This window comes from Pteronotus mesoamericanus, unplaced genomic scaffold (genome assembly GCF_021234165.1).
Source record: "Pteronotus mesoamericanus isolate MK-2021 breed Mesoamerican mustached bat unplaced genomic scaffold, CSHL_Meso_final contig_164, whole genome shotgun sequence".
Lineage (NCBI taxonomy): Eukaryota > Metazoa > Chordata > Mammalia > Chiroptera > Mormoopidae > Pteronotus > Pteronotus mesoamericanus.
Genome location: NW_026555065.1, coordinates 9,335,791 through 9,351,307, shown reverse-complemented (window position 1 = coordinate 9,351,307; position 15,517 = coordinate 9,335,791). Strand labels below are relative to the sequence as shown.

General features: G+C 33.8%; 1 protein-coding gene across 2 annotated transcripts in view; it reads right to left on the bottom strand.

The window, feature by feature from the left end:
- The window catches only part of ADAM10 (ADAM metallopeptidase domain 10), a 126,690-nt gene that overhangs the window by 67,021 nt on the left and 44,152 nt on the right, over positions 1-15,517 (bottom strand). For both annotated transcript variants that reach the window (XM_054565359.1, XM_054565358.1), the window contains 2 exons: positions 6,011-6,129; positions 4,525-4,683 (listed from right to left, as the gene is read on the bottom strand). In XM_054565359.1, coding sequence (XP_054421334.1) covers positions 4,525-4,683; positions 6,011-6,113 — 262 coding nt within the window. In that variant the 5' untranslated portion in view covers positions 6,114-6,129. The remainder of the gene's footprint in view (positions 1-4,524; positions 4,684-6,010; positions 6,130-15,517) is intronic.

Below are 15,517 nucleotides of genomic sequence, written 5' to 3'. Positions count from 1 at the left end.
GTACACTATTTATGATTAATGATTCCAAGTAATCACATGTCAGTCATTCCTGAAAGCTGTCCTAAAATTAATTTAATTAATGTCCTAAATTAATAAGATTAACAGCATAGTTTATGGGACAATATTTTTCCCAGTTTCTTGAAAATAAACTATGCCAATGAGCAGAAGATGAAGTGGTATTCTTACATTGTCATAACAGTTCAAACTTCTGTGTCCTAGAGAAAATGCTTTTTATTCCCTAAGTACAGAATTGAACAAGTGGGAATTTTAAGCTAATAACTTTATCTAGCTATCACCATAGTATCTAACTGGGTATCAAAGTTCCTAAGGAAGTTATTAAATATTATCACTGAAAATTGTCTCTGTGTTCTGGTACAGTCTCAGAAGCCATTCACTGAGGTTCTCCAGAATAGCAATATCCTTTTACATGGCGGTTTCATACATTTACACCTACAGCTGCAAAAACAGTATTAAGAGAAGGGTAGACTAATTCTCATCAGAACTCCTACCCAAGATTGGAATGCTTTGCTTCTGCAGCAAATACCATTATTTTGCCGTGTATAACGCACCCCCATATAAAATGCACACCCACGTTTTTGGTCCAAATTTTCAGGAAAAAAATCTTTCCTTTTAATTTTTAATTCAATCTTTTATTTATGTATATTTAGATATTTGTTTCTTGTATTATAAAGAAATCTTAGCATTTATTTTTTAACATACTATGGTATAAGAAATTTTTTTTCAAGAAATTTTATGTAACAAATAATTACAAAACACAAGAACAGATAAAAGGTATTTAAGGCACTACCTATGTAAAATGCCCACCTTTATTTTCCCTTCAAAAATTTCAGCAAAAATGTGTGCATTATACATGGCAAAACACAGTAACATATAGAGATACCAAATACACTCAAACATATTTACACAGAGATCTAAACAATCATGCTACTTTAATTGCGAAAGTAAATTATTGGCACTTAAGCAAATTATATGAAGACAATAATGTACAAGGTCTGTCCAGAAGGTATCCAGCCATGTACTAAGAAAAATAGAGTCATTTATTGAAGAAGATACACGATACAAGAAACACTGTACATAGGACAATCATTCCTCAGTCGCCTTCAAAGTAGGCACTTTGGGACTTCACACAGTTCTCCCAATCGCCATCAGCTGCCCTGTCATATTTTCCTAAATCTCATTAATGGTCTGAAATCTCTTCCTTTTCAAAGGTGATTTTAGTTTTGGGAAAAGCCAAAAGTCTCGGGGCACCACATCTAGGCTGTAGAGGGGCTGAGTCACCTGGGTGATTTGATGTTTCGACAAAGATCTCTGCATGAGCCATAATGCTTGAGTGGGCCCATTTTTGTGACAAAGCTGCCAATTACCAGTTGCCCATAGCTGCAGACTTCTGATTCATCTGAATAGTTTCCACAGAGGAATGTTCAAACTTAATGCAAAATCTGATGCAGATTCATTGTCTACTTGCTCCGTCATTTTGAATGCGATGGCCACACAGTACACATGCTCACTCAATGGCACCGACCACGTCCACTGACTAGGACAGTGAAGTCATCTTTGTTCATGCATGTGCATTCTAGTACACTCTCCTTGGCTGCCAGGATACATCGATGTCACACTAACCATTCTTATTATCCTATCTATGGCTAGACTTTTTCCAGACAGACCTCATATATATTAAAGAGACAACCTCTCCTTTGACTTAATTGTAAAATAAACACCTATTGCTAAATATATTGAAAAAAATCTGGCTTAAAACTGCAATGGACACAAATGTGTGATTTTAGGGAGGCTTACACATTTCAGAAAAGTGCTATAAATCCATGAAAACATAACAACGTGAATTTATAGCTTTCTTTCATAAGTGAAGCATAAGAGCACATGGTTAAAAACATGAGAACCACAATCAAGTCACATTAATGTTATAAGCAGCCTTAGTTTTCTCATGTATAACGTGGGGACAATAAGTGTGCCTATACCTCAAAGGGTTATTGTAAAGATTAAATTTAAAGATTCAAGTAAAGAACTTTATCTAGTGCCAGGTACATATTAAATATTAAGAGCTACTCTTCCTACTAATATTACTATTAGAACTTAGGCATTCTACACAGAGAAGTTAAAGAGTCAATTAAAAGTCACTTTATCCTCTAGAGGAGGGGAAGGCAAATGACAGCCTGCTGAACAAGTGAGTCCTTTTCTTTGGTGTTGCAAGTTAAGGATAACTTTTACATTTTTAAATGCCTGAAAATTTTTTTAAAATATTTTCTGTAATATAAAAATGTATGAAATTTGAATTTAAGTATCTATAACTAAAGTTTTATTGGACCGCAACCATACTTGTCCATTTACATATTTTCTATGGCTGTTTTTACACTACAACAGCAGAAATGAGTAGTTGCAACTGAGCTCATGTGACCCAGAAAGATGAAAATATTTACTATCTTGCCCTTTACAGAAAAGATTTGCCAGCCCTCAGTCTAGAATCTAGAAGATAATAACTATTTAGAAGGTAAAAAGTTAACACATGGTGGTTTTCCTAAACCATGTGTACCTTGACTGATTTTTCAGATCATTTCTCAAAAGTAACTGCATTCCTTTGTAGGCATTAAAAAGTCTGTTTAAAGCAATTCCTTCCCATGCTCTCACCCTCATATTGTTACATTTCCATTTACCAGAAAATCACTCTAAATATTACTATTTTTAAGCTGTAATTCCAGTTTGTACATAAAAAGAATGTGAAACATCCTCCTTACCTGAAATATGCATTTACTTGGAAAATTAAAAATTAAAAGCAAAATCAATGGTTAAGTTAAATGCCCAAAGGAATAGAAAACTATGTCACAACCAGTATCACTAATCTTCCAAGCTAACTCATTATCTTTGTGGGGGGAAAAGGTTGACATAAAGAAAAACATTTGAAAGACTGTAAGATGCAAAGTGGACAAATGCAATTACATGACGAGGAAGAAATAAAAGTGGGGGGGGGAAACAGAATATGCTTAAACTACTACATACACAAGTAGATGAGAAGAGAGAAACAAAAGAGGTAAGATTCAATACAAAATAATCATGAAAGACAGAACAAACATAGTGGAGGGCACTTATGGGAAGTGTAAAGCAAAGGAAAAAGTTTGATTATAATATTATGGGAAGATAAAGATAAGTTTGAAATCTTTCAAATTACCGCTTCCCAAAAGGTCTGTTTAATTTTGAGAAATGTTTCAAGATTTCATTCAGTATCTGAAGAAACTGCTCCAGACATAGATGGTATTTGGAATGTTAAAGGAGCAAAAGAAATAGAAACTGCAGTTGGAGAACTTATATACACTGAACAGAGAAGGAAAATCTGTAAAAAGATTAAATTACTAAGTAACATATAAGTCAAATAGATGAAAATTCTGTTGTCAGCAAGAAAGGAGGCAAAGGAATTCATACTCCAACTTGTGAATATGAATTCAAAGGACTGAGCTTACATGTAGAGGAGAGTCTGAAATACCAGGAAGGAAAGTTGAAAAAAATAAAGATGACTAAAAATGTGGGCAAGTAGCATTAATGAATTTATAATTTATCAAGTAGCTAAAATTATAAATGTATCCCATCTAGAATAATTATGCTATTTTCTGTAGTAACAGAGCATCGGAAAAAACAAGCATCTAGACAGTCAGAACCGATGGAACAAAAAGCCAAAATTGTTAAGGCTTTCCAGTACATTACTAGGGTAAGAATATTATCATGGACGATAAATTTCTGGCTGTAGAAAGGAAAATGACGCAAGGAGGAAGCTGCCAAGTTAAAAAAAAATAGGCAAAAATTGAAAGACTAATCTAATTACACTCAAAAATAAAATATGAGAATTCAAGAGGCATATAATTAGAGAAATGAATTTCTGTAGTATCTTATTAAAGTGTTCTCTTGATTATATGACTATGGATTTATAGACAATGGTAGAAATTAAAAAGTGAAGTCTAAATACATTTTCTACTCTTAAAACAAAGAAAAAGAACTCTCCCAACAAATCGCCACCATATAATGACCATGGTAGAGGTCAAAATCCATGGAATCTTAACAAACTGAAGTCATTATTTCAAAATCCCAAAAAGAAATACTCAAAGGACTTTGAAATTAGAAAAATACCTAAAATATCCACACTGACAGTTACTAATGAAGATAAAGATGCTTCAGTAGGACACACACAGGCATTATAGCATTAAATGACTAGCTCACATCAGAATTGAGGATTTCCAGCTCAATCATAGTTGGTTAATTTATAGTTCAGGTGGACTTCGTTGTGTCATATTAACAAAGTAGGACTGCCATGGATTGATAAGGAAATTGTCTCAATGTACTATAGATCTATTATTCATTAAATTAAGACTTTGGTTGTGAAACTATATTGTAGTCTAATAGCTCAGGAAAGAAAATAGTTCAGGCCTCATTCGTCTCCACACAGTTTTAACTATTTATATCTTTTTGCAAAAGGGTACTTGACAGAAGTTAAGTACTTACGAATATCGTCTTCATGATAAATGACAGAATGAAAAGGCAGAGTTCGGTCTTTAATATATCTCTCCGCTGGCTCAACATAAAATGTGCCACCATGAGTCTGGATGAATCCTTCAAATCTCCCATCAATAACAGACCCATGGCTAAAACTTCCTTCTTCACCTATTAATGAAAGCAACAAACTCTTGAGAATTTAATTTGCATGTGTATGTTAACTTCATTTTTCTTTAAAGAGCTATGTATACATGTATTTTTTAAAAACCTAAATATAAATGTACTGAGGGAAGTTTATTTTAATATAAAATATATCAACCTGAATTTGAGATGTGAACAGCAACTACTACTTAGTTAAAATATACACAATTATTAGTAACCACAATGAAATAGAACATCTGTCTTGTTGACAGTCCCATGTCCAGTACCTAGCACAGTGCCCGGGATACATGCAATAGTTAATAAATAACTGCTAAATTAACTTAAACTTAGAAAGAGGCTAACAGGCCCACTGATGAAATAAACACTTTCAAAATAAAGACATTAAAGTTTCTTTTGACACTTTGCTCTAATTGCTATAAGAAAAAAATTCCTTTCCAACTTGATATAATCTTCATGAGCCCATGCCTTCCTTAACACCTTTAGATTTTATAAATATTAACACATTTTAAAAATAAGATAGTGTCAAATATTTCAAAAACAATCTGAACAAAAGTATACCAATATACTTTTTATGATACTGGACAAAGATTTGTAATACTGTCCCATCAATTATACTTCTCTAGTGAAAGAACATAACTGGAAAAAAGGTCTTTTTGATTCTTAATATAGTCACAAAGAAAAGCTAAGCACTAAACAGCGAATGATCTGAAGAGATGGAAAGAAGAAGTGGGCTTTAAAAGTTAAATTTACTTAAACTTTTCTCTTTAAAACAAAAATCATGGTTTTCACAATTTCTCAGTTAGAGATTAAAATTAATTAGTTAACTTTGAAGCAATCATGGACTGTAGCTAAGAGCCCAAGACACTGGTATTTTAAGTTACATGGCTTCTACCTGCAAACTCAGTCTTATACTTTTCTTCACCAATGCCTAGCAAAAAAAGGGCAGAGACTATGAGTTACTTGTCCAGAAAGATAAATTTAAAAAAATAGAAAACTGTAGTCTAATATTAAAAACACAGCAAGGTTACTGCTAATTTCTTCCTTGGATGATGAGAAAACTACAGAAGTCTCTAAAATTTTTTTAAAAATCTAAGTTTGGAGCTACTGAGAGAGACAAAAATCATACCTTTCAGAAGCCAGACACTGCATAATTCAACATTAAAAAAGATGTAAAGATAGATCCAAGGATTATTTCATTCTTCAAAGACAATTATACCCTTCATGAGATTCATTATTTCCTCAAACTTTATTCCATCTTTTCTAAAATACTTGCCTATGCTTCAACATGTATACTTTCATGCATAGGAAAAAAAGGGTTCAAGATTCAACTTACCATAAATATGTCCAGTGTAAATATGAGAGGTATCATAATCAAGTACTTTATTTGATGTTTCTACTTTAAATTCATCACTAAAAAGGGAAGTGTCCCTCTTCATTCGTAGGTTGAAATGTCTGTAAAGTGGGATAGGAAAAGGAAAAATGAAATTTAAAGGATCCAAATTTTAAACAATTTTTGTTTAGTAAAAAAAGGCTGCAAAATGTAGACTGTTTCACACAATTTGTCTATTTCGGAAATATACTGACCAAGATTTTCTTTAAAAAAAAAATCTGCTCTACAAGTCAGCCTAGTAGCTCTAACAAAATTCTAAATTATATACAATTAAACAGTAACTGTCTAGGATATATTTAAAAATAAATGCCAACGGGCTGATTCCTACATGGCAAAACAAGGTCATTCCAACAGCAACTACTTTGCTTGGAGATTAAAAACACAAGCTTCTGGTCCAAATCACTATTACCACTGCCTATCTTCCCTCTCTAGTAATTCTACAACTTTGACATTTCCCTATTATTTGACAGCTCAAATAATATAATACATAGGAAAATGGCATCTATATTAAGTATTTAACATCTCAGAGATACATGCTCTCTCATTTACACATGGACACACAAATCATTTCAATCCTTTATTTTTTCCCCCAGGGCTTCTAACTCTTCTAAATATCTTTGGACCTTCCTCAGTTCAATCTGGAAACCCTAAATGATATTAACTAAAATCATACTCTTTCTAATTCTATAAATGAGAGGGAAAGACCAAAATGTTGAAGTGAAATTAAATAAAGAATCTAGGGATCTAATCTTAAGCCTAAAATTTACTAGCCCAGGATTCCTGTCTGTAACATGAAGATAATATATTCTATTTTATAGAACTGTTTTAAGGATTAGAGATTATAATGTATGCAAAGTCATTAACACAGTATCTGGCACATAGGAGATGTACAATAAATGGCACTGAATTAGCTATCATTACTAAACCTTTAAAAGCATATCAAGTCTCATAATTTCTATAAACGTCTAAAAATAACACATTATCTATCAATGAACCTGACTCAGTTTTCAATGAGCCAACCTCCAAATGTTAACAGGATATGGAGTACTGGAACTCTCACACAATGCTGGTAGAAGGACAAAATGGTACAACCACTCTGGAAAACTGGCATTTTTTTTATAAAGTTAAATATTCAAAAATCCTATGACTCATGATTCCACTCCAAAAGAAATAAAAACATAAAACATATGTCCAAAAAAACAACTGGACACAAATATCCATTGCAGACTTATTCATAATAGGGCAAAACTGGAAATAACCTAAAGTATCTATCAATGAGTAAAGAAATAAAGGGATCATGGTCTATTCATTCAATGGCAAACTACTGTCCAATAAACAAACAAACAAACAAATAAATAAATAAATATCATACTGCTTCAGTTTTGTGAAGACACTGAATACAAAAGAAGATACACAGTATAATTCCAAATATGTGTAATGCTAGAATAAGCAAAACCTATCTATACTGACAGAAAGCAGATAGCGGTTAGCTAAGTGAGAAAGACTAAGAGCAAAGCTGTATGAAGGAACTTACTGCTACAATGGAAACGTTCTATATATTGATTTGAATGGTGGTTACAAAAATGTATACATTTGTCAAACTATACACCTGAAATAAGTATGTCTTATTTTATGTAAATTATACTTCAATAAAGTTGATTTTAACCAAAAACAACCCTAATTTTCAAATGAACAGAGTTCAAACAGGGCATACTCATTAGCTTTAGAACATTGTCTGTTTTATCTTTTCCCAATTTTCAGGTCAATCTTGGCACCCTTTCATTTTGAGGCTGTACTCATATTCTACTTGCCCAAAAAACCTCACCAAAAAAGTAGGGCTTCTCATGTGCTGTGACAAGGACTCAGGCTAGGAAAGGCATCCTCAGCAAGGAATCAAGAAAATCAAACATTTTCTAAATAGAAACTCTATAAATTTTAAAATAATCTATCCTAAACAAACAAGAATCTTGCCTGAATTCTTGTACATTCTCTCTTTTCATAAAATTACTCTGCCAACTACAGGAAATTCTTGATCATATATACCTGAGTGTAAATACATACATTATTTTTTAAAGGATCACAGTATTTTGAAAAATCATTATCACTATATATACTTTTAATTTACTAAACAAATAATACATCTAAAAGAGCATCTTTGAGCATTATGCTAAGCAAAAATAAGCCAAGGGGTTAAAGACAAATACCATATGACCTCACCTATAAGTGGAACCTAATCAACAAAAAAAACAAGCAAGAAAAATACAACTAGCAACATTGAGAGAAAAGGGAAGGAGGGAGGAGGGTAACAGGGAAAAGAAGGGGAAGGGTCAAATCAAGAAACATGTATAAAGGACCCAGGGACAAAGCCAAAGTGGGGAAGGATTGAGGGTGAGAGGTAGGGGAGAGGGGACGGGGAGAGTGGTGGCAGAAAATGGAGACAAATATATTTGAACAATTAAAAATAAATAAAGCTAAAGAAGAGCATCATTGTTCAAGCGATTAAACAATAATTGTCAAAGGACTTCATATATTTACCATTCAGGATTTATTATTCTGCAAAAATGTTGTACCCTAAAATTATTATAAGCAAGAATATTAGTATTCTATATGGCAAAAATAAGAGAATATGGGAGGGTAAAAGTTTCAGAAAGACATTTCAGTTCAATTTAAGAACAATCTTTGCAACATTCCCTTCCCTCTGCTCCCTCCCCAAAATAGTTTTACATCACTTAAAGTGTCTAAGCAAACTGCGACACTAGAGGGAAGTTAGAGAGAATTTAAGAACAATAGAGGTAGGCCCCTTCCAACCCTGATATTGATTTCACAAAAAGAAATTCTTTCATATACACTGAACATTATTCTTAGTATTGGCTTAAATTGGATTAAAATCATATATAAAATCAGTTCTCAATGATCCATGCAGAGTCAAGTACCAATAAATGCAATAAAACAAAAAAATTTGATCACACATCCAAAATGAAGTTTTTATTAATTATATCAAAATTAATTTGCAACTAAAACATATCAACAGATGAGGGAATGAAACAGGGTTGAGCATCAAAGGCAGGTACGTGGTAAAAAGAAGCCAGATTGAATTAAAAGTCTGTCACAATCTATGAAAATACATAAGAAAAACTACAAATGAATAATCAGAAACTGGACATATTTATTCTATTAATTAAGCCTCTAGATTCCAATTCCCTAATTTTGACCCTACTACCATCAGGTTGATAGTTCATTATCATTATACTTTTTAATATTTATATAAATTATAATTTCTTTGCAATATTCCTATTGGATAACATATTATAAAATAATAAAAATTAGCTGACTAACCACATTCTGTCTTCCCAGTTTCTTAACAAGCCCTAAATAAAAAGCAATCTAAAAGCATAACCTGATTCTGTAATTGTTTACACTTTTCGCTCAAAGGTCAAAAAAAGTGCAGTGAACACTGCCTTATAAAAACCACTGTAATCTGGGAAACCAGTTTAATGGTTCCTCAAAAAATTAAAAATAGGGATTACCATAGGATCCAGCAGTTCTTATTCTAGGTGTATACCCAAAGAAACTGAAATCAGGGACACAACGATACTTGTACACCAATATTAATAGCAATATTATTCACAAAAGCCAAAAGATGGAAACAACCAAAATGTCCAATAACAAATGGATAAAAAACTGTAAGTATAAGTAAATATATACAATAGATTAATTGGCCTTAAAAAGGAACAAAATTGATACATGCTACAACACAGATAAACCTTAAAAACATTTCACCAAGTCAGTCTGACACAACAGGACAAATATTATATGATTCTACTTATATGAGGTACTTAGAATAGGCAAAGATGGAGAGCAGAATATAGGTTACCAGGGACTGGTGGAAGGGCAGACTGGGGAGTTACTTCTTAATGGGTACATAGTTTCTGTTGGAATGATGAAAAAGCTCCGGAAACAGACAGTGGAGATAGTTGCACACTGTGAATGTACTTGATGTCACTGAATTGTACATTTAAAAAGGGTTAAAATAGTAAGTTACATGTTATTTTACAATAGATAACCAAATTTTTTAAACCACTGTATTCCAAAAGCTGGAGAATAAAATAAAATTAGTTAGTTAGAGATATCTTTCTTAGTGATAAAAGAAAAGAGATTTGGTTAAGATAGTGGTATGTTTTATGATGAGAATGATGAAATTATATAACATTCTTCTTCAAGTTATATAGGTTTATGATTTTTAGCAGTTTTACATATATATTACTGCATTTTATCCTCACATAACACTGCAAAAAAGGCATGATGCATATTTTTATCAGAGTATGACTTAAGGTCACAAGAATAGATTTAGGACTAGAATCCCAGTATTCAGTTGCTGCACATCATTCTTTCTACCGTAACACAAATGCCTCTCAAGCATGTAATAAAAAAAGTCCAGCTAATACATGCTGAATGTTGTAATGCAGTATTACCAGTCTCCGCCAACAAGTCACCTTTTAAAATTTAAACAGATGCAAACAAGATATAGAAGTGAAAATTTAACTTTATTTGGCTTTCACTAAAAACTATACTTTGAAACAACATCATAAGAAATTCTCTTTAATTATAAATGCCTGAGCCACTTTCAAGACTAAGGCTAGACTCTGTCCCCCTTTTCTGTTTCTTTCAGCAGGTTTAGTTCTTTTTATTAGTATAATATAATACACTGTCATTACACTTTAGATTTCTTTTGAGGCAATAAGATGCTCTTTGTAAAGAATACTATTTTCACTGAGAATGTTTTTCTACTCATAGATTTAACCACTACATTGATTCTATGGACCAACAGTATTTCTTATCTTTTATCTCGATTATTGTGGTTCTATTGAATTCTATTTTTGCTTTCCTCAGTGGCACTGTAGTAAAGTTATAAAGAATGGAATGAAATTATGAAAGAAAATGCAATTAACAAGTGACAGCAAATTGAAAAAACAGACCAGATCCCAATTTTTCAGCCTCGGTAATGTGAAGATACAGTTGTACCATGTGATGAAAATAGATGCTTCCCTTTCTTAGGCTTTAGAAAAGCACTCTACATCTAAAGCAGATGATACAAGTACCAGAACCACCTCTGGCACAGAACAAAATAAATTATGTTAAGATATGATTCTCTAAGTTTCTAGAAGGTCATGTACTTCTATGTCTTTATAAAAGACGTACCTCGCTATAGATGAGAACAGTTAAAGAGTAGCAAAGTAGAGAGTAAAAAGTTGTCTTTTCCTATATGATTGCTATTTTGACTAAAGATAGTATGGCTCTGATGTTCAGAAGAAAACACAAGCAACAGATTAAGGATGCATACCTCAAACTGAAATCATTTTAAGACTAAAAGCCTCAACTAATTAAGTACCTTGGTAACAAAGAGAAGGAACCTGAGAGCAAAAACCATGCAACAAAGTATGTCAGTGTAATCCTGCGGTCCCAAAGATGAAGACTGTCTTCATGAACAGAGGTCTATCACGCCTAAATGGAACAGGTCTATGGTAGGTCTGAGTTAGTTATTCCCTGGGGGGGGAGGGGGGGAAATTAATAGGGTATCCCTGATGTCTCTAGATGTTCTTTTCCTTCACTTTTCCTCTTAAAAAAGATGCTTGAGAGGAACTCACATCCAAACTATTTTTAAAGTTGCCAATATTAACATCAAATATCACTAAGTGAAATATCTAGTTTACCTCCACTAGTACATTTTTTGAAACAGGAATTCTTTTCAAGTTATCTTAAAGGAACCAATATTAAAAGGCAGCAAGGTATAGAACAAGGTGGTAGAAGGGGAAAGGGCAGAGTCAGTCCATGTGCACCCCAATGGGCAGTACCTGAGATATCCTCCACAGAAACTGTAGTGCTCAACAGTTTGGAAAACATTAGTTCCAGGCTTAACCTGAGATAAATTACCTCGAATAAGCAAAAATAAACAAAAATCCTCAAGAGTCCCCAAGGAAGACAAAAGTGAAACTAAAACTAAGCTAAAATGAGTAACTTTACCCTGTGTAAGAAGACACGTAGATCATCAGTGTGAGTCTTTCCCCTATAAAGTACAGCCAAGGGGAAGAAATCTGCCATAAGAGCATGATAACAGAACACATGATTACATATTTTATCCATGGTTACAGAGTAAGTAGACCTATCTATTGCAGAAAGGAAAAAAAGGTTTCTGTAAATACTTTCTGACCTTCTGTAGTAACTATGTAACTAAACAACTGGCAAGCAAAGCTACTACATATAAAACACTAAAACAGTGAGATTTAAGAGTAGAATTCTAATTATTCAGATATTTAATGTAAATTAAATGTATAAAATCATAAAGATCACCTAAATTTTCTAATTTCACAAATCATGGAAGGCTGGCCTAACCAAGATCACATGAATAAAATCAGAGCTTGAATCTAAACCAAAGTCTTCCTTAGCCAACCAAATATCTTTCTACCACACTATGCTACAGCTCACTCCTGAGAGAGCCCTAGGATAGCAAAATACAGGACATCTTCCTAGTGAAAGACAAAAAATGAAAGACTAACTTAAAAAGCAGAGTCAATGGTATTATAGCTAAAACAAGAATGTGCAATGGAAGGGAATCTAAAAGAAAGCAATCATATCAAAGAAGTTAAACTGGCTGTGTATATCCAAAAAAGTAATTAGAACCATGAGCTTGGCTGTATGCTATTCTTTCATTCCATAAATGTTTACTGAGCACTTCCCAGGTAAAGCACAGGGATACAGGCATGAACACCACAATTCACAGAACACATTAGAGCTCACACATGATTAGTGAGCAAAGAAGGGAGAGAGGATGAGAGGAAAGAAGGAAGATGGTCTTATAGTGATGGGCGCTGGAATGAAAAACAAAGCAGGATAAAAGGACAGAGTGGTAGGAGGAAAGGAGGATGTTATTTTACAAACGTGGTCAGAAAGATTCTCTGAATAAGAGACATCTGAACAGACTTGACTGCAGTGAAGGAGCAAGAGCCATGCAGCTGTGGAGAGGAAGTGGGGAAGAGTTTGAGGCAGAGAGGGACTACAAGTGTTAAAGGCATGCATGCATGCATTGTGTGTTGGAGAAAAATCACTAGGACTAAAGAGGGAGGAGAGAGGAGATAAGACAGAAGAACAGAATCTGGCACACAGGAGGGACTCCAAAACCTTTGTTGAATTAATGAAGATGTGCCTGGGCAACTAGCAGGTTATTCTTTATGTGGCCAACTCTCTCTAAAACATCTCTGATTATATCCCTTCAAACTACGACACTTCCTATTCCTCTTTGGTGAGTAGTGAGAAATGGAAAGGGAACTTGCCCTTCTGCCATACATTTTCATCATTTCCAATTTCTCCTTAAAAATTAAACCTGTCATCTCTTCCCTATGCTCTTCAATTATTCCATTCCCATTCACGTTTTCTTGCCCCTGTTACTTTCCCACATCCAAGGAGGCATGAGGATCCCTCCTTCTCCAAGCTCTACTCCCAGGCTCTGCCCATCCAACTGAGGCTAATCAAGTAGCTCTACTCTCCTTCCCTGTGGATAAGTGGGTATTATATTCACTTCTCTTCCTCAGTCTCCCTCCAACTTAAACTTTCTGAAGAAGCTGAGGTACTGTTGCCCTGCTATAGGAAACTGATAGCTTTTTGATTTGTCTTGCAATAAACTCAACTTCTAGAAGAAAAAGAACACAATGATGGGAACTTAAACTCTAGGCTTAATACTGATGAACTATACGTAGTTATGGTTGATAATGAAGTGACAAGAACTTAGGAGAAGAAACCACCGTCATCCTATCACTTTATAGTTTATTAAAACAAGAAACAAAAAAGAAAAGAAAAAACCCACATAAAATAGCAATAGTTTTAGTAAACCATATTCTTAAATGTTCACAGAAATCACAGTTAAATAAAACCTTCTATTTGAGGACTTTAAACACATACCAGTACAGGTAAATGACCATGTCTCAAAAACACCATTCAGTATTAAGCTGGATAAAGTGACCTTTGCAGTCTCAAGATAAAATATGTGAAAGGCTCACTCAGTTTGACAGGTGAGAGCAAACTATTTGTCAAACCGAAAAATAAAAATATGTTGGAACTAAAACAAAATAGTTTTGAATGTAAAATGCAATTGAAAAATAAAATTTTAAAAATAATTTTAAGAAATTTTAAGTCAGTTAAAAAAAAATGATTTTGGGAGTCATATATATGGCCAGAACAGCTTTACTATGCACAAAAACAAAAAAATGTTTGTACTTCAGCCCTGGCTAGTGTGGCTCAGTGGACTGAGTGCGTTGACTGATTCAATTCCCAGTCAGGGCACATGCCTGGGTTGCAGGCCAGGTTCCCAGTAAGGGGCGTGTGAAAGGCAACCATACACTGATCTTTTTCTCCCTCTCTTTCTCCCCCCTTCCCCCTTCTCTAAAAATAAATGAATAAAATAACTAAAAAAAATTTTTTTAAATGTTTGTACTTCAAACATTTAGGGAAAAATTAACCAAGCTATATTCAAAAACTAAATGGGTCCCTGTATCAATCACCTCAGAATTGGTAGAGATGTTTCTTCAAAGATATTAGCCCAATATGGTCTTATAACCAAAATATATTGGCTATTATAATGAATAATTAGAAATTATTTCTTTACCCTTATACTGTACATGACTAACATGTGTCCAAATTGGGACCACTCTATATAATTGCATCCAGCAAGATCAAACAGAACTAGAGAAATTCGAAGGATAAGTAACATGGACTAAGAATACTACTACTGTTCTTCATAAAAAGAGCAAGCAGCGGCAACTGACCACTTCCCTCCTTGGAACACTTTTTCCCTTGGCTTCTAGTACACCATGCTCCCAGCTTTTCTTCTACTTTTCTTGCCACTCTCAAGTCTTTGCATCCTCTCCTACACCTAAACCCTTAAATATTGCCATTTAGCAGGGCTCTCTCCTAGGCTCTCTTCATGAACTTCATATAACATGTCCAAAGCTAAATTTAGAACCTCCTTTCAAACTTACAGCTGTTTCAGTATTCCCTATCTTAGTAAATGGTCCCATTAGCCCCTCAGTTGCTAAAACCAGTAAACAGTCATACTTGACTCCTTATCTCGATACCTCACTGCACGTCAGCTAAGTTCAATAAGTTCTACCTTCAAAATATTTTTCAAAGCTATCCTCTCTTTCATCACCTCTGTGCCACCTTAATCCAGGCTACCACTTTCCATGAGGACCAGTGCAACAGCCTGCTCAACAATGTCATGCATTAGTTTTCATTCACAGCCAGACTAAATTTTTAAAGATCATAAAATTACGTATCATTAAAAACTTTCCATGGCTAAGTAAAAACCTGTCACAATGACTTACATAAACTCTCAAAGATCTGGCTCCTGCTTACTTACACAGCCTCAGTTGAAATCTTTTCCCCTCACATTTTAAGCAC